The following is a 24,005-nucleotide window of genomic DNA, read 5'->3' as shown; positions in this document are numbered from 1 at the left end:
GTCTTTCTTCTTTCACTTGGCATAATGTTTTCAAGGCTCACCAGTATTAAAGCACGTATCAGTACTTTGTTCCTTTTTGTGGATGAGTAATACTCCACTCGTAGCCATACTACATTTTCTTTGTCCATTCATCAGTTGATTAATATTTGAGTTGTTTCCACTTTTTGGCTGTTCTCAGGTGCAGTGACTCACGCCTATAATCCCAGTACTTTGGGAGGCTGAGGCATGTGGATCACTTGAGGTCAGGAGTTCAAGACCAGCCTAGCCAAAATGGCTAAACCTCATCTCTACTAAATATACAAAAATTAGCTAGGTATAGTGGTGCATGCCTGTAATCGGAGGCAGGAGAATCACTTGATATCAGGAGATGGAGGTTGCACTGACCTGAGATCACGCCACACACTCCAGCCTAGGAGACAAAGCAAGACTCTGTCTCAAAAAAAAAAAAAAAAAAAAAAGGTTTTTGCATAGACATACAGTTTCCTTTCTCTTGGGTATATACCTAGGGGTGCAAATGCTGAGTCACATGGTAACACAATGTTTAATGTTTTGAGGAACTGTCAAACTGCTTTCCAAAGTGGCTGTACCACTTCACATTTCTACCAATAATGTATGAGGGCTTCAGTCCCTCCATATCCTCACCAAAATGTTTTTTTCCATTTTTTAAATTATAGTTAGCCAAGTGGGTGTAAAGCAGTATCTCACTATGGTTTTATATTTTTTTGTTGTTGTTTCTTTTTTCTGTTTTTTGAGAGACAGTCTTGCTCCACAACCCAGGCTAGAACTCAGTGCACGATCTTGGCTCACTGCAACCTCTACCTCCTGGGTTCAAGCAATTCTCTAGCCTCAGCCTCCTAAGTAGCTGGGACTACAGGTGTCCACCACCACACTGGGCTAATTTTTGTAGAGGTGGGGTTTCACCATGTTGGCCAGGCTGGTCTCGAACTCCAGACCAGTCTCGAACTCCAGACCTCAAATGATCCACTCACTTTGGCTTCCCAAAGTGCTGGGATTACAGGCATAAGCCATCGCACCCGGCTTCACTGTGGTTTTGAATTACATTTCCTGGATGTCTAATGATATTGAGTATATTTTCATGTGTTTACTGGCCATTTGCACAACTTCTATAGAGAAATGTCTATTCAAGTCCTTTGCCCATTTGTCTTTTTAATGTTGAGTAGTAAGAGTTCTTTATATATTTTGAATATTAGTCCCTTTCCACATATGATTTGCACATATTTTTTCCCGTTTTTTTGATTACTCTTTTCCCTTTCTTGATAGTGTCTTTTGAAGCATAAAAGTTTTCAATTCTGAAGTCCAATTCATCTATTTTTTTTTTCTTTTATTGATTGTTTGAGTGATAATATCACTGTCTTCTTTCATATATGTAACATTTTTCATCAAGGGAAACACAAGCATCCCTTAAAATTTTTCTAACGTATAATGTGTACTCATTCGTCAATCTTACAACATATAATCAGGCAAGGCCTTTTGAGTACTCAACTACATATGGAGTTACAAAATACCACTGCTATATAGGTGCACAGAATGTAGTTCTCAATTTACAGTTTTGGTTTCTTTGTTGAAAGAAAATGAATGTAGAGTACTTAAGACAAATCAACAGCAGAAGCCTATAATTTTTTTAAACAAGTTTCCCCATATTTTTGTTTGTTTATTTTTCGGACAGGGTCTGGATCTGTCTCCCAGGCTGGAGTGCAGTCTCATGATCACCTTGACCACCTGGGCTTAAGCAATCCCACCTCAGCCTCCCAAGTAGCTAGGACTTAAGGTACACAGCACTACGCCCTGCTGATTTTTGTAGAGACAGAGTTTCACCTTGTTGCCCAGGCTGATCTTGAACTCCTGGGCTCAAGCCATCCACCCACCTCAACCTACCAAAGGGCTGGAATTGCAGGCATCAGCCTCTGTCCCTGACCTGCCGTATTGTTGTAGTTTCTTCTCCACATCTAATTTCAGAACAATTTTTCCTTTTGAGACAGAGTCTCACATTGTCACCCAGGCTGGAGTACACTGGCACGATCCTGGCTCACTGCAACTTCTGCCTCTCCGGTTCAAGTGATTCCCCTGTCTCAGACTCCCGAGTGGCTGGGATTACAGGCAGCCGCTACAATGCCTGGTTAATTTTTGTATTTTTAGGAGAGACAGGGTTTCGCCAGGTTGGCCAGGTTGGTCTTGAACTTCTGATATCACGGGATCCTCCTGCCTCGTCCTCCCAAAGTGCTGGGTTTACAGGCATGAGGCACCATACCTGGCCCAAGAGCAATTTTTCAAATGACATCCTTGAGTATTTCCAATGCATTCAACCTCATTTTCTTAGAAACAATAATTTATTTTACAACTTAAAATTCACCTATTTTATAAAAATAAGCTTAGGAACAAAATTGACTCTCGATAAGAATATAAATTAATTTGTGGGAAGAAAGTGGAAGATGCACTAAAAGTAGTCTTGTCTTGAATGTAAAGCATGCTGTGATCATCTGACAGCATGGTCTAAAGCAAAAAAATAATTTTGGCTTAAATCAGTTAACAAGGTTAAGAGGAGACCTTTTCCTATAAAAGTACTGTAAATATGACATTAATAGGTACGATGTAAACCAAAGCATTTTCAGTTTACCGTACAAGACGAATACATCCAAGCCAGGAGTGACGATGCATGCATCAAATCCCAGCTAGCTACACAAGAGGCTGAGGCGAAAGAACTGCTTGAGCCCAGGAGTTCATGACCAGCCTGAGCAACATAGCTACAGCCCACCTAAAAATTAACAGAGGAAAAAAAAAGGCTAGGCACAGTGGCTCATGCCCATAATCCCAGCATTCTGGCAGGCCAAGGCAGAGCAGATGACCTGAGCCCAGGCGTTCAAGCCCACCTTGGGCAACATGGCAAAACCCCGTCTCTACTAAAAACACAAAAAATTAGCCTGGTGTGGTGGTGTGTGCCTGTAGACCCAGCTGCTCAGGAGGCTGAGATGGGAAGATAGGTTGAACAACCCAAGAAGTTGAGGCTGCAGTGAGTTGTGATCACACCACTGGACTCCAGCCTTCACAACAGGAGTAGACCTTGCCTCAAAAAAACAAAACAAAACAAAACAAAACAAATCCAAAATGAGGAAATGAAAAAGTAAGTTACAACATATGCATTAAGAAATAATTTCAAATAGTTCAGTACCTTGTGCTTGTTCCAATGGTGATGCCCTGTCGAAGAAATCTTGGCCTTGCAAGGATTCTATAGTTCCACCTGGCTCCTCTTCTGGTCCTACTGTCTCCATTTGGAAAGCTGACTGTTTCCTGAAAGCATTTGACAAATGTTGACTTTCCACATAGCTCTTTTTCCTAGAGATAGAACTTTTTTATTAGGAAATAGAAAAATGTTAAAATGTTACCTTGGGTAAATCTACAAAATATCTATTAATCAGTTACGTATTTCACCTCTCAAAAAGAAAAAACGGAAGCAATTAAAAAAATCTGAGTCTAGCCAGAAACTACAACTGCTAACACTAGATGGTATTCTGGGGACTGAATCAACCTTTCGGGTCTAGTGATACGAAGTATACCAAAATTCAAGAGAATGTCATACTGCTACTCTTGCTCTCAAGCAATAAAAAGTGTTTTTTATTTCCAAAATAAGTATCCTTAAAACAACCAGTCTACAGGATTCAGTTTTCTAAAATCTATATAGACTTAAAGGATATTGCCATATTTGCCAAAATAGCCAAATCTCTGAATTAGTAAAGGTTTCGATTGTTTTTATCTTTATCCCTAGTATTAGTCCTTGTCCTTATCTTTCTACCTACCTCTGCTGTTTTCTGTGTGGATTTAAGTATTCTTCTTACAGGCAATTTCCCTCCTACCCTACTGCAAAAGCTCTTGGGTCTAGAGCAGATCACCACAGAAAGAGGAGGGGTGGGAATGCAACTTCAGGAAAAAGCCTCTAAATGCAACAAATTCATTACATGACAAACTGACACAGCCAAACTCAAATTTGGCCAGGATGAATTTTTTTTTTTTTTTTTTTGAGATGGAGTCTCACTCTGTCACCAGCTGGAGTGCAGTGACAAGATCTCGGCTCACTGCAACCTCCACCTCCCGAGTTCAAGCAATTCTCCTGCCTTAGCCTCCTGAGTAGCTGGGATTAAAGGCGCACGCCACGACGCCCGGCTAATTTTTGTATTTTCAGTAGAAATGGGGTTTCACCATCTTGGCCAGGATGGTCTTGAACTCCTAACCTCACAATCCACATGCCTCAGCCTCCCTAAGTGCTAGGATTACAGGCGTGAGCCACTATACCCAGTCAAGGATGGATTTTTTTTTTTTTTTTTTTTTTTTTTTGAGACGGAGTTTCGCTCTTGTTACCCAGGCTGGAGTGCAATGGCGCGATCTCAGCTCACCACAACCTCCGCCTCCTGGGTTCAGGCAATTCTCCTGTCTCAGCTTCCTGAGTAGCTGGGATTACAGGCACGCACCACCATGCCCAGCTAATGATTTTTTTTTTTTTTTAAGTTCTTCCATCTTTCTCAAATCCCAATCGTTCATGCCTGAGGCAACTCTCCAACCCTAACTACAATTTATTTCCCAGTTTCTCCATCTCTTTACTGAAGCTAGAGTATATAAAAAACCACTGGCTTAAGCCAAGGGAAAATTTCACCAAGTACATAAAAGGAAAGGCATAGGTAGAAAGACTATACATAGTTACAAAGTTAAGGGATAGCAAGGACAGAAAGGAAAGAGGTGGGGGAGCAAGATGGTGAAAGGAAATAAGTAAGTCAGGACGGTTAGGTCAATTTCCATATTTTAAAGCCTTCCCTAAGAAAAGTACATAGTATGATCACAAGAACTTTAGAATGACAGGGACAGTTGAGAGCAGGGCACTCTACATTCACCACCAGCAGTCTAAAAAAGCTACTTCTTCAAAACTACAGCTATCCATATTTTCATTAGCTCACAAAAACTTTGCAAACTATGTCCCAAGTTTCAAGTTAAAGAGGCAAGAGCAACTTCCAAAAGTTCAATAAAATGACAGTAAGGAAATCTATAAAAGAGAAGAAATCTGGGTAAGAACTACCAGTCCTAACCCACGCTTACCCCAGATTCTGGAATCTGAAAAGCAGATGGGGTGTGCAAGGGGAAAGAAAGCCACAATCCAAGAACAGAAGGGCCCGGAAGCAGAAAAAGAAACAAATCTGTCAGGAAGAACCACGAAAATGTTCCATGACTACAGTCAGAAAGAGGGCAGGAGAGAGTCGGGAAGGGCAGGAGACGGCGAGACTGAAAGCCTAGCAGGCAGCATGACAGGAGTACACCCTTCTTCCTCACCCCAAAGACAACAACCACACACACACAGTGAACACCTGGCAAGGGGGAGGGAAGGGCTTGCCTGCAGACAAGGTACAGAAAATGCCTGTAGAGAATGAAGCAACAGCAACAACGGTGGCCCAGAACAAAGCGTCAAACATCTGGCACAAAATTTAAGACTCCAACCGGCGCACTCTAAAGTAAACTCGGCCAGGAACGACGTCACGCAAGTCCCTCTTGTGTGGAAGCCAAAGAGAAATGAAAGCGACATACACAAGGGTATGTAGCTAAGGGTGCCTCTTCTAGGCAGCCTAGAAGACAGCCACAAATCAGACACAAGAAAAAAAAGAGCAGCTCGAGAGACAAAAATAACAACGAACAAACTACACAAACAGCGCTGGAGAAAAGGAACAGTTTACAGAACTTTCAAAATTTCTAATTAAAATCTTCAGAAATATCCATGTAGCTGTTACAATCAACTCTCAGTATACATGGGGGACTGGTTTCAGAACCCCCACATCTACCAAAATATGCAATATTCAAGTCCCACAGTCAGCACTGACTACACTCGGGTTTCATATCCACAAATACTGAATTTTCTATCCATGTTTGGTTGAAAAAAATCTGCTTATAAGTGGACCCATACCGTTCAAACTCAGGTTGTTCAATGGTCAAGTGTACATCCACAAAAAAGGCCCATTGAAAAAAAAGTCAAAAAAACGAGTTATTATTATTTAAATGATGGTTGCCAAATGATTTAGAATGAGCAGGGAAAAAACTTACCTAGAACAATGCCTTTTTGCACTAACCAGAAAAGGCCGGGCACGGTGGCTCACGCCTGTAACCCCAGCGCTTTGGGAGGCCGAGGCCAGCAGATCACAAAGTCAAGAGATTGAGACCATCCTGGCAAACATGGTGAAACCCTGTCTCTACTAAAAATACAAAAAATTTAGCTGGGCGTGGCGGAGCGGGCCTGTAGTCCCAGCTACTCGGGAGGTTGAGGCAGGAGAATTGCTTGAACCCGGAAGGTGGAGATTGCAGTGAGACGAGGTGGCGCCACTGCACTCCAACCTGACACCTGGTGACGAAGTGAGATTCTGTCTCAAAAAAAAAAAAAAAAAAAACCCAGACAATCCAAAATAGTAGTTCTGGAAAGACAAAAGGAAAATATAGAAAAAAAAAATGCCAAGGAAATCATAATTATTTAGAACTAATCTCCAGATCAACGCCAATTTATTTAGTAAATCGAGGAAAATAGCCCCACCCACAAGGGACTCAAAGGGGATGCTAAAAGTTCCAGACAGAAAACATAGTTCAGATTAAAAAAAAAAGGGCATCAGGCAGGACGCGGTGGCTCACACCTGTAATCACAGCACTTTGGGAGGCCGAGGAGGGTGGATCACGAGGTCAAGGGATCGAGACCATCTTGGCCAACATGGTGAAACCCCGTCTCTACTAAAAATGCAAAAAATTAGCCGGACGTGGTGGCACATGCCTGTAATCCCAGCTACTTGGGAGGCTGAGACAGGAGAATTGCTTGAACCCAGGAGGCAGAGGTTGTGGTAAGCCGAGAATGCGCCATTACACTCCAGCCTGGGCAACAAGGGCTAAACTCCGTCTCAAAAAAAAAAAAAAAAAAAAAAGAGCATCAAGATTACATCAGACTTCAAATACAATGTTGCAATATCTTCAAAATTGTGTGAAAATTTATTTTCATCCTAAAATTCTGTACTCAGCTCAAGTATTAATTAATTCCAAGATCAGAATAAAGATATTCTGAAACACAAATTCCCTCCTCCTCAAGAAGGGGTCAAAGAAGCCATCCCTCACCAAGAGACTGAGGCCATGCCTTTCCAGGCTGCTGACTCTCCAGTATAGTGTCCAGGGAAGCCCTCGTACTCAGACCAACAACTCAGAGCTTCAGACTGTTCAAGAGTCAAGGGCTAGCTCTAAGCACTTACTTCCCCCCAGGAACTGAGTCTAAGACTCCACCTCACCAGGCCTCCCATCTTGCATCAACAAGGGCCAACAAGAGCAGTTTCCAGAGCTCCAGGCCTCAGCAAAAGTCAAAAGTATACCCTCAAGATTCCCTCCCATCCCCGAACATTTGCGATTTCTTCTGATTTAGCTCCTACAACCAGCCCAGGATGCCTCACTGCTGGCACTCCAAGTCCCTTAAGACTGCACAGCTCTTCTACTCCCCCACAAATAAAACCCTTCTACTGTGCCTTCTAGAATTTACAGAGCTGGGTTGACAAGATCTGCCATTCCTGAACCCCTTCTCTGAACATTCCTGTTACCTTACTGCTTTAATGAAAGCCTGAATATCCTGTGAGGACATTGCTACCCCCAACCTCTGAAAAATGGGGACCCTCATCTCTCCAACAGCCGTGGCATCATCACCTGGTGTGGAGATGGCATATACAGGCCCTCCTTGCCCTCAGTGCCACTTTCAGGTTGCTCTCCCTAGAGGCTCACAGCTTTGAATCACCTACTACCTCTCTGTCTCTAATACCACAACTATTATGATGCTGACCCCACCCGTACCTCCAACCCATCTGTACCACCACATCGCTCTCCCTCTCCCTGACCATACCCTCTCCTCCTCCTTAACCTAAAGCACATGGCCAATCTTGCATCCTCAGCAACCTTGTCCCTCACTGCCTACAACCCTGCTTAAATTCAGTTCTCTGCCTCCTCTTTACCTGCACTCCTATAGCTCACTGTGGCTGGAGAATTAACAGTCCCACACTAAATTCATGCCTATAGCCCTCAAGTTGGGCCCTTGATGTTATCCAGAAATCCTAACATTTCAACCCTGTTCATTCATTTTCCTACGCTCTGTGTGGTAATTTTACATCTTTTTCTTTAAACCACCAACTCCTCTTCCTCTACCCTCACTCTGACTTGATGGCTATGCTTCCTACTTCGTTAACCCTACTTTCAGCCTCAAGCACTGAAAAGGTAACTTCCACAGATTCTTACCACTACATGCACCCACACAGGCCGTCCTCCCACCTGTTCCTGCAGAGGAACTGCCTGCAGTCCTACCCAGCTAAAGTTACTCCCCACACTGCAAGTTGTGGCCCACTCTCTTACTGACACAGACATTACTGCAGTTCTCTTCCCTTTCTACATCAGCAAGTTTTACCTTTCCAGGAGATTATTCCTATTATCACATGAACATGCAGCAACTTCTCCCACCACAAAAAAAAGTGAAACCTCTCTTCACCCACTACAACCCTCAGCTATCACAGCCTCGTTTCTCTGCTCCCTTTTACAGCAAAACTCCACAAGCTTTCTACTGCCTCTAACAGTTAACTCCCGTTCTCTCTGAAACTCACTCCGAGTAGGCTACGGTGCCTTGCCCTACTTCCACCAAACTACTTATCAGGGTTACCAAGGACCTAATCTATGCTAATTCCAAGAGTCAATTCTTTGCCCTCATTTTATTTGACATAGTTGAGTAACTCTTCTTTTATACACGCTCCTGGCATGGCTTCCAGGAGACACTGTTTTCCTCCTGCCTCTGAATCACTAATTCTTAATCTCACTGTTGATTTCTCCTGTCCCCAGCTTCTCACTGTGGAGCATCCTGAGGACCAGGCCTGGTGCTCTCTTCCATTGGCCTCACTAATGGACCATCGAGACTCAGTTCTCGTGCTGTGCCCACTCTCACCTTCTATAGTCTCTTCTCCATGTAAAAACCAGAGTGGGCCTTTTTTTTGAGACAGGGTTCTCATTCTGTCACCCAGGCTAGAGTGCAGTGGTGCAATTACGGCTCCCTTCAGCCTCAATCTCCTGGGCTCAAGTGATCCTCAGAGTGGGCCTTTTAAAACACAATTCGGATGGAGCCCTCAAGTTCTTTCCCGTATCTCTCAGAGTCAGAGCCAAGGTCCTGCTCACCACCTCCCCAGCCTCCCTGCCACTCTGTGATCACAGGGACTACACTCCTGCCTTAATGTCTTCAGGCTGGCTGCACCCTTGGCCTGATGTCCGCTTCACCCTGGAGTCCACATAGTTATTAACTCCCTCCAGTCAAGTCTTGACTCATATCTTTTTTCTTTTTCTTTTCTTTTCTTTTTTTTTTTTTTTTTTTTGAGACGGAGTCTCACTCTGTCGCCCAGGCTGGAATGCAGTGGCATGATCTTGGTTCACTACAGGCTCCACTTCCCAGGTTCAAGCAATTATCCTGCCTCAGCCTCCCAAGTAGCTGGGATTACAGGCATGTGCCACTACAGCTAGCTAATTTTTTGTGTTTTTGGTAGAGATGGGATTCCACCACGTTGGCCAGGCTGGTCTCAAACTCCTGACCTCAGCTGATCCACCTGCCGCAGCTTCCCAGAGTGCTGGGATTACAGGCGAGAGCCATTGTGCCCTTGGCTCATATCTTATGTCCACAATGAGACCCATACTGACCACTGCCTTCAGCCTTCCTAATAACCCTCATCATATTTTATTTTTTTCTAACACTTTTGTCTTCTAATATACTATAAAATTAGCATATTTTAGTATCTTGTTTAACATCTGTTTTAGTCACTGGAATTTCCTAACCACCTGGAGAAGTGGCTGGCACAGAGTAGGCATGCAGTTAAAAACACACAGTGAAGGACTGAATACACAGGGTTAACATCTTTACTATAAAGAAAGCACCTACATATAAAGGCTATCAAGAGGCAATTCATAACATAAATATAAGTAATGAATAGATATGACAGTAGGTTCAATATCATAATATTCAAATATTCAATATCATAATATTCTCTATTCAAATACAAATTTAAACACAGAAAACAAGATTGTCTGTAATACCACTATTATCCTTTTGGTTTTATAGACTTCCAGACTTTCTTCCATGCATATATACATGTGTATTATGTAAATTATTTTCACCCCTAAAAATCAAAGATTAAAAATAGCACCATCAAATGTTGGGCAAGATTGAGAGAAGTCAGCATTCCCATAATATACCTATTAGGAGAATAAATGGATACAAGTTTTCTAAAGAGCAATGTGTTAATTAAAAATTAATGGTCTTTAAAACAAAGTATTTTTAACTCAGCAATTTAAATCCTAGAAATCTTAATAATATCCTAGGTGTGAAAAATGTATATATAAATGTACACATAGGGAAGTTCATTACCTTTGTATAGCAAAACTGCAATAATCCAAATGGCCAATACAGACCTGAGTATACAGTCATTAACACTATGACACAGATTTATATTAATTGCAATTGAAAGCTAAACATAATACTGCATCTTAATTTTTTAAATATAATAAACAGAGTAAGAGTTTAATCTTATTATGTAAAAAAAAAAAAAAAAAATTTTATTTTCATTTTTCTTTTTCTATAGCCTCATATTAGAAGTGAAAAAAGACTTAAAGGCATAAATGCACATAGAAAATAGAAAGATCACAAATAAAAATGTACTCAATGGCTGTTCTCTAGTTAGTGGGATTACAGGCCTTTATTGTCTTCCAAATAATTTTCTACATTCTCTATTTTTTTCAGTAGCACATACCATTTTTAGAATCCAAAAAAATGTTCTGAAAGACTAAAAATGTGATTAAAGTGCATAAAGAAAACTCTTTGCTGGGCACAGTGGCCCATGACTATAACTCTAATCCCAGTACTTTGGGAGGCCAAGGCGGGCGGTTCACTTGAGGTCAGGAGTTTGAGACCAGCCTGGCCAACATGGTGAAACACCATCTCTACTAAAAACAACAAAAAAATTAGGTGGGCGTGGTGGCACATGCCTGTAATTCCAGCTAATCAGGAGACTGAGGCAGGAGAAGCCCTCGAACCAGGGAAATAGAGGTTGCAGTGAGCCGAGATCATGCCACTGCATAATAGCCTGGAAAATGGAGTAAGATTCTGCCTCAAAAAAAAAAAAAACTCTTAAAATACTCTTAGAATTAATCAGAATTAATTACAGACACAATCACATTGTCATTTGCCACAAGATTACATAAGACCCACTTTTAACATAGTACAAGCAAATGAAGTTATGAACTTACTCATCATCCTGGAAGCTAAGCTGTACCCTCTCTATTGGTTCAGTGTCACTTTGGTTTCTGGGAGATAACCCAGATGGAACTGAAAATCTCCCTTCTACTAAGTAAGATGCCTGGATATCAGGATATCTACAAAAAAAAAAAATCGTTTTAATTGTTAAGGATTAAATTATACATAATTAAATGCCATCATGACACAGGGCTGTGTGACAGTAAAACCAACCACCAGGAGTAAAAACAAACAGGGCCTTTGGATTCCACACCAACATCCTCTGCAGAGCGTGGAAACCTGTGGCTCAAGCATAGGGAGTTTATCTGTATTCAACAATATAGTCAAAAATCATAAAGCTATAAGAGCTGAGAACAATAATACAATCCCTTCATCCCAAAGGTCAAGACAATGCTCCTCACTAAATGTTTAGGTTGAGAGAAGACAGGAACATAGCCAATTTAAGCACAGGCAAACTTTATACATTATTCAAGACCCTACATGTAATGGATGTGTACGTTATATACAGTCCATTTGAAGACACAAAACAAGGTATATTTAACCAAACATAAATCTGCTAACAAAATAGACATTTTAAAAGTAAAAAAAGCCGGGCGCGGTGGCTCAAGCCTGTAATCCCAGCACTTTGGGAGGCCGAGGCGGGTGGATCACGAGGTCAAGAGATCGAGACCATCCTGGTCAACATGGTGAAACCCCGTCTCTACTAAAAGTGCAAAAAATTAGCTGGGCATGGTGGCACGTGCCTGTAATCCCAGCTACTCAGGAGGCTGAGGCAGGAGAATTGCCTGAGCCCAGGAGGCGGAGGTTGCGGTGAGCCGAGATCGCGCCATTGCACTCCAGCCTGTAACAAGGGCGAAACTCCGTCTCAAGAAAAAAAAAAAAAAAGTAAAAAAAAAAAAAAAACGCTGGTTAATTTTTTTTTTCCTTTTTTTTGAGACAGAATCTCCCTCTGTTGTCCAGGCTGGAGTGCAATGGCCCAATCTCAGCTCACTACAACCTCCGCCTTCCAGGTTCAAGCAATTCTCCCATCTCAGCCTCCTGAGTAGCTGAGATTACAGGCACGCGCCATCGCACCTGGCTAATGTTTGTATTTTTAGTAGTGACAAGATTTTGCCATGTTGCCAGGCTGGTTTCGAACTCCTGACCTCAAGTGATCTGCCCACCTTGGCCTCCCAAAGTGCTGGGATTACGTGCGTGAGCCACCATGCCCAGCCCGGTTGAGTTTCCAAGAAAGAAAACTTGACTTCAGGAGCTGAAAGTTACCAGAATGGTAAGAGCCAAGTTGCTTCAGAAACCTAGGAGAAACTGAAGGTTGGAAGAGAGAGATAGCCACAGAAGTCCAGTAAAGAATAAACCTGGCTGAAATGAATCAACAAGTGAGGCTCTGTCATACTTCTAAACAGACTCAATGGACCCAAAACTCTAGTCACAGGTGACTGGATTTGGAACAGATACTTAAAATGGACCAGAAACTTGTGAGATTTCAAGAGACAATTCATTAGTCTCCTTGTGTAGCTAGAAATGTAATTCATAGATGTCTTCTGAGAATTTGTGTTGCCAAAGTCTATAACATGAACAGAAAAGCAAATAAAATCAGTGTATTGAAAAAGAGAAGAGGCCAGGTATAGTAGCTCACACCTGTAATCCCAACGCTTTGAGAAGCTGAGACAGGAGGATCACTTGAGCCCCAAGAGTTTAAGAACAGCTTAGCTAACACAGCAAGACCCTATCTTTACAAAAAAAAAAAAAAAATTTAATTAGCAAAAAAAAAAAAGGAAAAGAGAGAGAAAAGAGAATGAAAGAGTTATACAGAGAGACATGGAGTGGGATGACAAAAACCTAAGACCTGATAGCTTCCCAAATCCCAATTCCTGTCCCTTCTTGCAGCAAAGCTCTGCATTTCCTGTCCTTGATCCCAAGAGATACTCCTTTAACCTTATGATTAATTTTCCTTTGAACTTCGCTAACACAACTGTTTTACATTACTAGCCATTAATATGACTGAACTAATACAAATCCAAAACACTATAGACAAAAAACATAATAGACCAAAATAGGTAACTGGTGCTCAAATCCCAAACCTACCCAAATCTACCCACTGAAAAGGCAATGCAATAGGGAAAGAGACAGTAAATTCTGTCTTTTCTATATTCATTTCACATATTTGGCCATCTCCCTCACTCATAAAACAAAAAGTTCAAGCTTGACTGAGAAATATTACATAAATATCAGTATGCTGTAGGTTTTATGGACCTGGAAAAGAATCTGCTCAAACAAATCTTACCTGTTTTCAGTGCTGGATGTATTCCTAGCAAGTGTGGAAACAGCAACAGGCAAGCCAAGATTTGAAGAAAGACTGACATTTTCCAAAATCCCACTGTTACCAAATAATGAATTGGTTAGAAAGCTTGGAAATGATTCTTCTGCTATCCCTCGAAAATCTTCCATCTCACTGCAATAACAAAGTATTTCTATAGGTCACATGTAACTATAGAATGTTTTTAAATGATTAAAAGTATCGTCTTAGAAAACTAATAAGTCTTAGGAAAAAAAATACCTGTTTTTATCATCAGTAAGAGGGGGAAATAGGCAAATAGTCTGAGGTAAAATCTCAGAATACTTTGCTACTTTACAGCTGAGAACAGAAACCTTAAACATTAAACTTACCTTTTAAAATTAACATTAATAATGCAATACACATCTTAATTTACTCTTCACTTGGCATAGCAAGAAAAATGAATTACTACAAATTTATGTAGTAAAGAAAGCAAAGATGGCATAATACTGATGGTATATACAAATGATTTGAAGGCATATGTAAAAGTTTGATAGTTATGTACTCATTCTAATACGGAACAGAAAAAGTACAACTAGCAAAAATCTAGCCCAGATCTCAAAGTGCTGTTAAAAGTGAATTAAAAAGTGAGTGCATTCAAAGCAAACTTTTCAGTTAAAGTATAGTTGGCACATAGACAAGGCAAAAGTGGTAAAAGGGGTACACGAATGACTGTATCTGTAAAACACCAGCACAAAACCTATGCTATCACTAGAGAACCTGATCACAGTGCTCTGAAAATGTTAGCCAGCCTCAACAATTTTCAGAGTACGTATCATATACACACTGTATGGAATTCAGTAAAGGAAATAATAACAGGAGGACAAAAAGATAAATAAATTAGAGAAAGCTAAAAAAAAATGAGAGGACATTGGCAATGTGCTTTGAAGACTAAGAACTTTCACAGGCAGAGTATGGGATGAGAGAGCTTTTTAGGATGACAAACATGAGCCAAGAAGGAAAAGAATTAAATTTTATTGCATACTTACTAACACACTGAATCAACAGAAAACCTTACAGTGTAGGTATTATCCCATTTTACAGATGAAGAAACAAACTGAGAGACTAAATTAGCTAAATTTTCCCAAGGTTGTAATTAGTAAGATTCAAACCCAGGTCTGACTTGAAAATCCACTCTAAGTGCTATGTCTATGCTAGCAGTAGCAAATACGCCAATGTATTTTGGCAGCAGGTAAATAAAATAACACAGTAAATGAAGCTAGAATAACAGAATGGAGCTAGATTCTAAAAGTCTGAAATGGTTTATTAGAAAGTTTGAACTGCATTCTGCAACTAACAAAGGACTGACACAATCAGCCTGTAGTTTAAGAAGGGAGAAGACTTCAAAGCCTGGAAGACTATTATTCAAAGAGCTACTTCAGTAATAAAGGAGTATACTAGGATCAATGACAAACTGGATTAAAGGATAGATTTTAGACAATATGGACTAATTTAATTACTCTATAAAACAGAAAAAGTTTTATGACCACTAAAGAGATTATGAGACCAGGTGCAGCGGCTCATGCCTGTAATCACAGCATTTTCGGAGGCTGAGACAGGCAGATCACTTGAGCTCAGGAGTTCAAAACCAGCCTGGCCAACATGATGAAACCTCGTCTCTACTAAAAGCATAAAAATTAGCCAGGTGTTGTGGCGGGTGCCTGTACTCCCAGCTACCTGGGGGGCTGAGACAGGAGAATCGCCTGAACCTGGGAGGTGGTGGTTGCAGTGAGCCGAGATTACACCCCTGCACTCCAGTCTGGGCGATGGAGCAAGACTCTCTCACCCAAAAAAATAAGAACTTACTTGATTATGAAGTGTCCATCTCCCCATCTGAGGCCCACTTCTCTACTTTGCACTCAACCCCAACCCTTTACTGCACTGAAAACCACTCTACCAATCAGCCTCCTTTCTTAACATCATCGAATCTTCTGTCTGTGCAAGCCTTCCCATGTTGTGCAAGCTGTTATTTCCCCCACCTTTTAAAAAAGGCTTCCTCTATCTCACACCCCATCAACTGCCACCACACCTATCCATGCTCCCTTTATCACATGCTTCCAGAGGAATCATGACTGGCCATCCAGTTCCACTCCTATTCTCTCTTGAACACACCCCAATCTGGCTTTTATCCCACCACACCACCACCAAAAAAAATGCTTGTCAGCATCAGCCCTGATCTCCCTGTTGCCAAGTCCTAGCGTACTATGATCAACTTCCAGTACTTTTCCTGTAAGCTAACATTCAGCTGATTATTCTTTCCTTGGGGATATACTTTCTTCACAAGGTTTCTAAGACACAGCTATATGGTTCTCTTCCAACTCTAACAGCTGCTGCTTTTCCTTCTCCTTGGCCAGTTCCTCCTTATCTCCTGGACCCCCACAGTGGAAGCCTCCAGGGCTTGATCTCTGACTTCTTCCATCAGCTTGCCCTCCCTGGGTAATTGCTTTCAACTTCAAAGCTTAAAATATCATATAAAATGTACACCTCCATCTTGGGCCTCTCCCCAAACCTCAGCTATTCAACTGCCTACACGACACTTCCACTTAAGATGTCTAATCAGCGCCTATATTTGAATCTTGATTCCAATTCATATCCACTCCCTCAAGAAAAGCCTGCCCTTCAGCCTTCTCCACCAGCGAAAATGACAACTCAAACACCTAGCTGCTTAGGCCAAAAACCTTAGTCATCTCTGAGTCCCTCTCACATCCTGTCATGTGCAATCCCTATGCAAATCCTTAGTTATACATTAACAATATGCCCAGGACTTTGCTGCATCCCCCACCCTAACCTCCACCCTGCTATCACCTTGGTCAAGCCACCACCACTTCCTGTCTGGACACCCACTGCAATAGCCTTTTGTCTACAGGCCTCCTCTCTGCCTCCCTTAATCTATTCTGAAAGTTACCCCTACAACATTTGTCAAAGGTCCTTGCTCCTTAGCTCAAACCCTCCCTCCACTGGTTCCCCATCTCATTCAGAATGAAAGGTTAATCAGGGCCTTTAAGATGGCCAATCAGGGCCCATATAATCTCTGACCTCATCTCCTCTACTCTTCTCCCTTGCTCACTCCATTCCAGTCATCCTAACCTCCCTGCAGTTCTGAAACACGCTAAACTGTTTCCCTCCAGGACTTCTGCCCTAGCTCTGACCTCTGCCCAGCCCCTGATACTCCAGCGATTCACATATCTTGCACCCTCACCTCTTTCAGGTCTTTGTGCAAATGCTCACTCAACTGTCAGGCCTTGGCTCATCAACCTACAGATTTGAACAGGGCACTCCCAACTTCCTTTCCCTGCTTTCTCTGTTCTATAGTACTGACCACCACCTGGCATGCTATTTAACTCACTTGTTATCTCTTTTTCTCCCCACTTTAGAATGTAAATTCTGTGAGGGCAGAGACTTTGACCATGTGGTTTGCCACTGCATTCCCAGCTAGAAAAGTGCTGGCACAAGACCCTCAATAAACCTGAGTGAAGGAATAAAATGTTTAAACTATGTCAACACATAGCAAATTCAGCACCATCATATAATCACCCTCCTTTCAGATCATGCCCCAGCATTTTCTTCTCTTTGGTATTTCCAACAATTCTCTCTTCTTGATTTCCATAAACATGTTCAAAACGCTCTCATTTTAGGATGAAGGAGGCTGCCCTGATCTTTCATTTGCACATCCTGCCACCACCTTCTTTTTCAGAGTACGTATCATGTATATACTGCGTGGAATTCAGTAAAGGAAATAATGACAGGAGGAAAAAAAGATAAATCAGGAAAGCTAAAAAATGAGAGGTTATTAGCAATGCGCCTTGAAGACTGAGAAGAACTTTTACAGGCAGAGTACGGGATGAGAATTTTTCTCTCCATTTTCGTTTTCTCTTCCCTTCATGGCCAAGCATCTTAGGAGAATACTCCACAATCAGTACTTTCACAACTCATCTGACATCCTTTTCCTTTATCTGCTTCTCCTATGTTAGGGTTACCCAGGATTCTGACCTCAGACTTTGCATCATGCAATTTACTTCTTACACACTAGGGATCTCAAACTCAAATATCTTCAGAAACAAATATTGTTAGAAAACAAGACTTTAAGGACTGAGGTCAGCTGGAAATTACAGTCTCTACCTTAAAGCCAGTTAAATTCAATACAAACACTGCTGTCAAACAAAACACATCTGCTAGTATAGTCCATTCCTGAGGACAAAACATGTCTATGTTCCAAACACACACTGAAATAGTCTATATCTGCCTATCTCCACTATTACCACCTTACTCTACTGAAAAGCCTCCTGACCCGTCTCCATATTTTTACTCCAGCTGCCCTACAATTAATTATCCACGAGGCAAGCAAAAAGACCATTAACTAACTATGAATCAAGTGCCGTGCCTCTTCTGAAAACTCTATGAGGCCTGTCACTCTCTCCCACGTTCTCAGGCTTATTCATATATAATGGATTTTCTGTTCCTGTAACACCCTCAAAGCCTACCCCTACCACAGGATCTAGAATATTCTTCTCCCAGATATTTGCATAGCTAGCTCCTTCCTTCTTGACATCCACCTCAATTTATATGTTGCCTTCTAAGAGAGTTTATCTCTACTATTAAGTCAAGCAGTACCACAGTCTATCACATCCATTTAAATTTCTTCAGCATTTATCACTCTTTATTCTTGTATTAATCTGTTTTCTTCCAGTGAAATAATTTCTCCCTAAGAGCAGGGACCTTGCCTATCTGCCCATCACCGTTTCCTAACACTAAGAACAATGCCTAGCACACAGTAGGTACTCAGTAAGTATCTGTGAAACAAATGACTGACAACATTCTCAGTCAGTGGTTAACCTCAACTTCAACCCCTATATATTTAGAAGAGCAGCTTCTTGGGAAAATGTCTATCTTGTTCATCCATATATTCCCAATACCTGACAGAGAACTGGAACTACAAGTTGAAAATATGAGTTGTAAGAAAGAATCTATAACCCCCAGTTTGCTGATACTCAGTGTCTATTATCAGGTAATATCTAAGTATTTCACATATATTTTTCTAATCCCCATGTAAATTTGTAAGGTAGCCATTATTCCTATTATTGAGGAAACTAAGGCTGAGAGAACAGACGTTTCCAGTTCACACGGCACAAGTGAGGCCAGAGGATTCCCACCCAAGCAAGTCTGGCCCCAGGTATTCCTTCCTCTGCACTAATTCCACCTCCTGGTGGTGCATGCCTGAAGTCTCAGCTACTCTGGAGGCCAAGGTGGAAAGATCGCTTGAGACCAAAAGTTTGAGGCTGCAGTGAGCTATGACCACGTATGTGAACAGCCACTGTAATCCAGCCTGGGTGACAAAACGAGACCGTGTCTTAAATAAGTATACAGGAGCATATGCATCAGTTATATGCAAATACCACACCAATTTATATAAGGAACTTGAGCATCCAGAGAATTTCAGTATCCTGGGGTAGGAACAGGTCCTGGAACCAATCCCATGGATAACCTGAGAAAATGATACTTCCAAATGCCTCTCTGACATCTACCTTACCCCGCAATGCAATACAAAACACAAAACAAAACTTCTTACCTTTCCTCCATTCATTCCTTCTGTTATCTTTAGTCCTCACCCAAGTCCATTCCTATTAACTGGCAATACAATCCGGACACCTAGGACCATTCTGATCCCTCCTGCTCTCTCACCAAATTCTAATGCTTCTAACTTCAAATACACTTCTGGAGCTGAGACCCAGTTCTCTATTCCTAATGCCAGCTGCCCATCACTTTTTATTCTGAACTATCACACTAGTCTCCCAACTAGCTTCCCCAAGTCTAGCCTTGTAATTACTATTCATTCACAGACAGACATGTAAACGATTAAAATTTAAACAAAACTCTTCTGTTATTCGTATCTAGAAGGGGCCTAATCTAAAGAAAACTTAAAAATTATGCAAAGAGGCTGGGCATGGTGGCTCATGCCTGTAATCCCAGCACTTTGGGAGGTCAAGCTGGGTGGATCATAAGGTGAGGAGTTCAAGATAATACTGGCCAACATGGTGAAATCCTATCTCCACTAAAAAATACAAAAAAATTTAGCTGGGCATGGTGGCTCGTGCCTGTAACCTTAGCTACTTGGGAGGCTGAGGTATGAGAATTGCTTGAACCAATACCCGGAGGTGGAGGTTGCAGTGAGCCAAGAACACACCACTGCACTCCACCCTGGTCTACAGAGCGAGACTCCATCTCAAAAAAAAAAAAGGAAGAAAGAAATTATGCAAAAATCATTCATGCAATAATCACTATCAAACATAACCCATGAAGAACACTCTACTTGACACCAAGAATGCAAAAATAAATAAGGCAGCTCCTCTCAGGGAGCTGACAATCCCTGTCAACTACGGTAGTGTTGAGTACTTCAACAGAGCTCTGCTAAGGGTGCAAAGATAACAAAACCCATGGGAAGATTCCTCAAGATGTAACTTAATACCTAGTCTCTTTTCCAGAAAGGATTACACTTGTAAACCATTCATGAACATAACATTCCTAAAGGAAATTTCCTTTAATTTCTCATATTATAGCATTACTCACCCCTCCTCCATCATCTCAAGACAGTATGCTATCTTTTCTTCTACCATATTTGAACTCAGTAGCTATATTTGTAATTTCTCGTGTTATTTCTTTAAAGTAGTGACCTCAAATTTCACATCTGGCTTCACTAATTACATTCCTAGGTACATAAAAGATTGACCATAGCCATTAATCGTACATTTATGAATACAGTTAAACACATTTAAAAGTATACGCTGTGGAACACAAAGCCGAGTCAAACTTCCCCAAAACTCATCATTTACTCTTGGCACTTTAAGATATACTTTAAAATTAGGTAAGCATTTGGTATGTTCAAGGCTTACCGTCAACTTTGCCCAGAAAACTGAAATTTGGAGAAAAAGTTGATTTTGGAGCAGTATAAACGCCAATCGAATGACCTCAAATTAATAACAGTAAATGGAAATATTGTTATATAAACAGCTGTTCTCCAAAGGACTGCCTTAAAAAGGTCATGTTTTACTAAAAGAACTCTGAAACTAAGAGCAAAGTAAAAGGAGAGTGTATTAACATTCGTCTCATTTCAGTTCATTATGAAATCACAGGCCAGGAATGTAGGTAAACTATTAGGAATAAATGAACACAGCCTAGCAGAAACCAAATTAAGTGAGTAAATCGAAGACAAGGGCATTAAGCATTAAGTTAACAAGGTTACTTCCTGGGTCAGAATTTTAAACAAAAAGGTGAAATAGAACCGCCCATCACAATGCACATAAAGCAACCACCACTGGTCACTCCACAAGCACTTTGCAAGAAACTTCAGAGGGAAGCACAGAGACGGCCTGTCCCTCAAGAGCTGCAAGTCCCCAGACAGGAGGGGAGAAAAGAAGTATGTAATTCCCGCTAAGAGTCTGCCTCATCGCGCCAGGCCAGAGCCCAATGACACAGAGGCATGCAATTAATCCCACGGCTGAGCTCTGCTCGGAAGCCCGGCCCGGCGCAGAGGCGCGCGCGCAGAGAGCGGCAGTCACTCTCCCGCGCCCTGCGGGCCTCGCAGCCCCACAGCCCTCGGCCCGGAGCCTGCGCCTCCGCCCGGCCCAACCGTCAATGACCCGCCAGCCTGGAAGCCGAAACGTACGCTAAAGGTGGATGAGTCTGCCTCCTGCCGGTGCGCAGGCCTAGACACCGGCGAAACTCCTCACCAAGCCCGCGTCCCGGGCGGCGGGGGAAAGCGGGAAGCCGGAAGGTCCAAGGAGGGAAGGGGTGTGGGACACTCCAAGTGCGCGTGCGCGTGTCCCCGCCCCCACACCGGCTGCACATCGGAACTACAGTACAGCACCAGCCTCTGGTTTACGTCGGTTTGCGGCACGCGGCAAGGGGAAGAAACTGGGGCCGACTTTTGATTGGACAGCACGAAGAGATGGGGCGGGAAGAAGCCCGGTGATTGGTGAGGACAGCGCGTTCCTGGATTTGAAGCGAGGAAGCTGCGCGCCCGGCAAGTCCCGAGGAGGAAATGAAGCTCTGCGCTGGCGGGGACCTGAGGGACATCTGCTGTTGGCGCTGCCTTCAATGTCTTGTCGAATTTGAAAATAATGCTTATTCTGTTTGGGGCTCCAGGGCACCGCCAGTCACTCTATGAGCAAAGAAGTATTCCCCGCCAACAAATCCCCCCCATAGGTTTCGTCCTTCCGTGGCAGAAGCCGATCTTTGGTAGGCGCTGAAATGCCTCAGGTTTCATAAATAATTCCTCGGGATCCAAGTTTCATGACAGTGCGCTACATCTAATCGTCTCTTGGCGACAGAGTAGGGTTTGTCTCGATTGGGAAAAAAGTGAGATGAGGCATAATTCGTTCCTAAGTAGCTTCCTACTTTTCTCAGTCCTTCTTAGGCCACAATCCCATCACTGCCATCTGCTTGGCACAAGCCCTTAACTACTATACTACTTCGCTGAGACCATACCTTTCACTCAAAATGTACCTCAGTCTTTTTCAGTAAGGTCCCTTTATCTCAAAATTTATTCCATATAGTCACAGAGGGGAAAAAGCTCCTTTTCCAAAGCTTGCTCCTTAACTTCATTCAAGTTACTGAAAGATGCCCGGCGCACTTTAGTGGAGAGAGTAGGGAAAACGCAAAGCAACAGTCCCTAGTCCCGAGTTTAGCCTAGTGGGGAAATGTATCTGTTTATTTGACCACTTTCTACCTCCTGCAAACGTGGCTCAGCTGTCATTCTTGGATATCCTCTCCACTGGTTTCCTTCTCTCTGCCTACAAAAATGCAGCACCTCTCTATCCAAACATACACACACACACACACACACACACACACACACACACACACTGAGACACTGAGGAAGGAGACCCCCTCCTTCTGCCTACAAAAATTCAGCACCGCTGTATCCACACACACACACACACACACACACACACACACACACACACACAGAGGAAGGAGATCCCCTCCTCCTCCTCTCTGCCTACAAAAATGCAGCACCTCTCTACCCAAACACATACACACACACGGAGACCCCTTCCTCCCGAGTTTCTAAGGCCATTTCCCCTTTAGCCTTCTACATTGCATCTCAAAAGAAGTTAAAAGTCAGCCAGAGGAGGGACGGTTGTCGCCAGTCAGGTCTAAATCACAGATATGATATGGAGGGATTTTCCCCGCAAGGTACTGTTGTTGCTTAATCACGATTAGATCCCCCAACACCTAAGTCACGTCCCCCACGCTCTCGACCCTCTCACATGCGCACCTCTTAGACTTCAAGCTTTTAAAAGAGCCAGGGTTTTCTTTGCCGGGGAGCTCAGTTGTTGAGGCATCCATGCCTGCTGCAGCTCCTGGCTGAACAAAATTACCACTTCCTTCCCTGTTCAGTGCTCCAGAGATTTGTTTGTGGCCCTCCTGCTTCAACACCACACACCACACAGCCCACACTCACAACCACACACCCACATACCACACCCATACACAACACACACCCACATACACCCCCCACACACTCACACACAAATACACCCATACACCACACACACCCCTTCCTTGATTCTGCTTCATTACTAATGACCATTCTTGTCTTCTTCCCTTAATGGTCTCCACTTTTTTTTTTTCCATAGAGGAAGCCAGGCTTCCACTTTTTTACACCTTATTTTGACTCATTTCACGGTGTGTCTGTTTTGGTCCTGAACACGTTAAGTTTATGAGGAATGGACTCAAACTCAAGTCATGTCTCCACAGTTCTTGATACCCCGTCTTGGAACCCTGCAGTGTTGGTATTTGCAAAGAGTAAACTACCTTTATTCTACCTTTGTCCACACTCAATGAGCAAAGAAAAATGGATAAAAACTCAAGATTTTCTGAATCCCAAAAAAGTAAAACAAATACTTAGCCATAGAGCTGAAAGGGTATACTGGAACGCAATGAGCCACCCTTCTTAAAGTATCTTAACCTCTCTTTCTACAAAGTGGTCACACATTGGAAGTGAACTGCTTAAATGTGTCTACATGTGCCAGATTGTCACTCACACCAGACACCTGTTAATAAATGTCCTTCCTCCACAAATATCTTCAAGTCATTAGAGCACTCCCTGTAACACTCAGCAACCTGACAGGACTCTATTAACAGAGATCTCTGATTCAGAGTCTCAGCAGCAGGAGAGCCTGGCCTGGATCTGAATCCACGCTCTAGCTCCCTCTTCCAAACTGTGTAGCCTTGGGCAAGTAGCTTTAACTGGCCGGTTTCCTTGTCTGTAAAATGGGGACAATTAAAGCACTTGCTTTAGAGGCTTACTGTGAGGATTTAAAGCTATTCCTG

General features: G+C 42.4%; 1 protein-coding gene across 7 annotated transcripts in view; it reads right to left on the bottom strand.

The window, feature by feature from the left end:
• CEP192 (centrosomal protein 192) overlaps window positions 1-23,060 on the bottom strand; it is a 135,786-nt gene extending 112,726 nt beyond the window's left edge. The window contains exons 1-4 of one of the 7 annotated variants that reach the window (XM_074383788.1): window positions 21,334-23,059; window positions 13,623-13,790; window positions 11,332-11,457; window positions 3,188-3,363 (exon numbers count right to left, since the gene is read on the bottom strand). In XM_074383788.1, coding sequence (XP_074239889.1) covers window positions 3,188-3,363; window positions 11,332-11,457; window positions 13,623-13,790; window positions 21,334-21,515 — 652 coding nt within the window. In that variant the 5' untranslated portion in view covers window positions 21,516-23,059. Of the gene's footprint in view, window positions 1-3,187; window positions 3,364-11,331; window positions 11,458-13,622; window positions 13,791-21,333 lie in introns of all 7 variants that reach the window. The other 6 variants (XM_074383789.1, XM_010335599.3, XM_039463806.2 and 3 more) reach the window with 6 other exon arrangements.
• Window positions 23,061-24,005: the final 945 nt, after the last annotated feature.

Source organism: Saimiri boliviensis, chromosome 13, assembly GCF_048565385.1.
Source record: "Saimiri boliviensis isolate mSaiBol1 chromosome 13, mSaiBol1.pri, whole genome shotgun sequence".
Classification (NCBI taxonomy): Eukaryota; Metazoa; Chordata; class Mammalia; order Primates; family Cebidae; genus Saimiri; species Saimiri boliviensis.
This window is presented reverse-complemented; position numbering and strand designations above follow the sequence as displayed.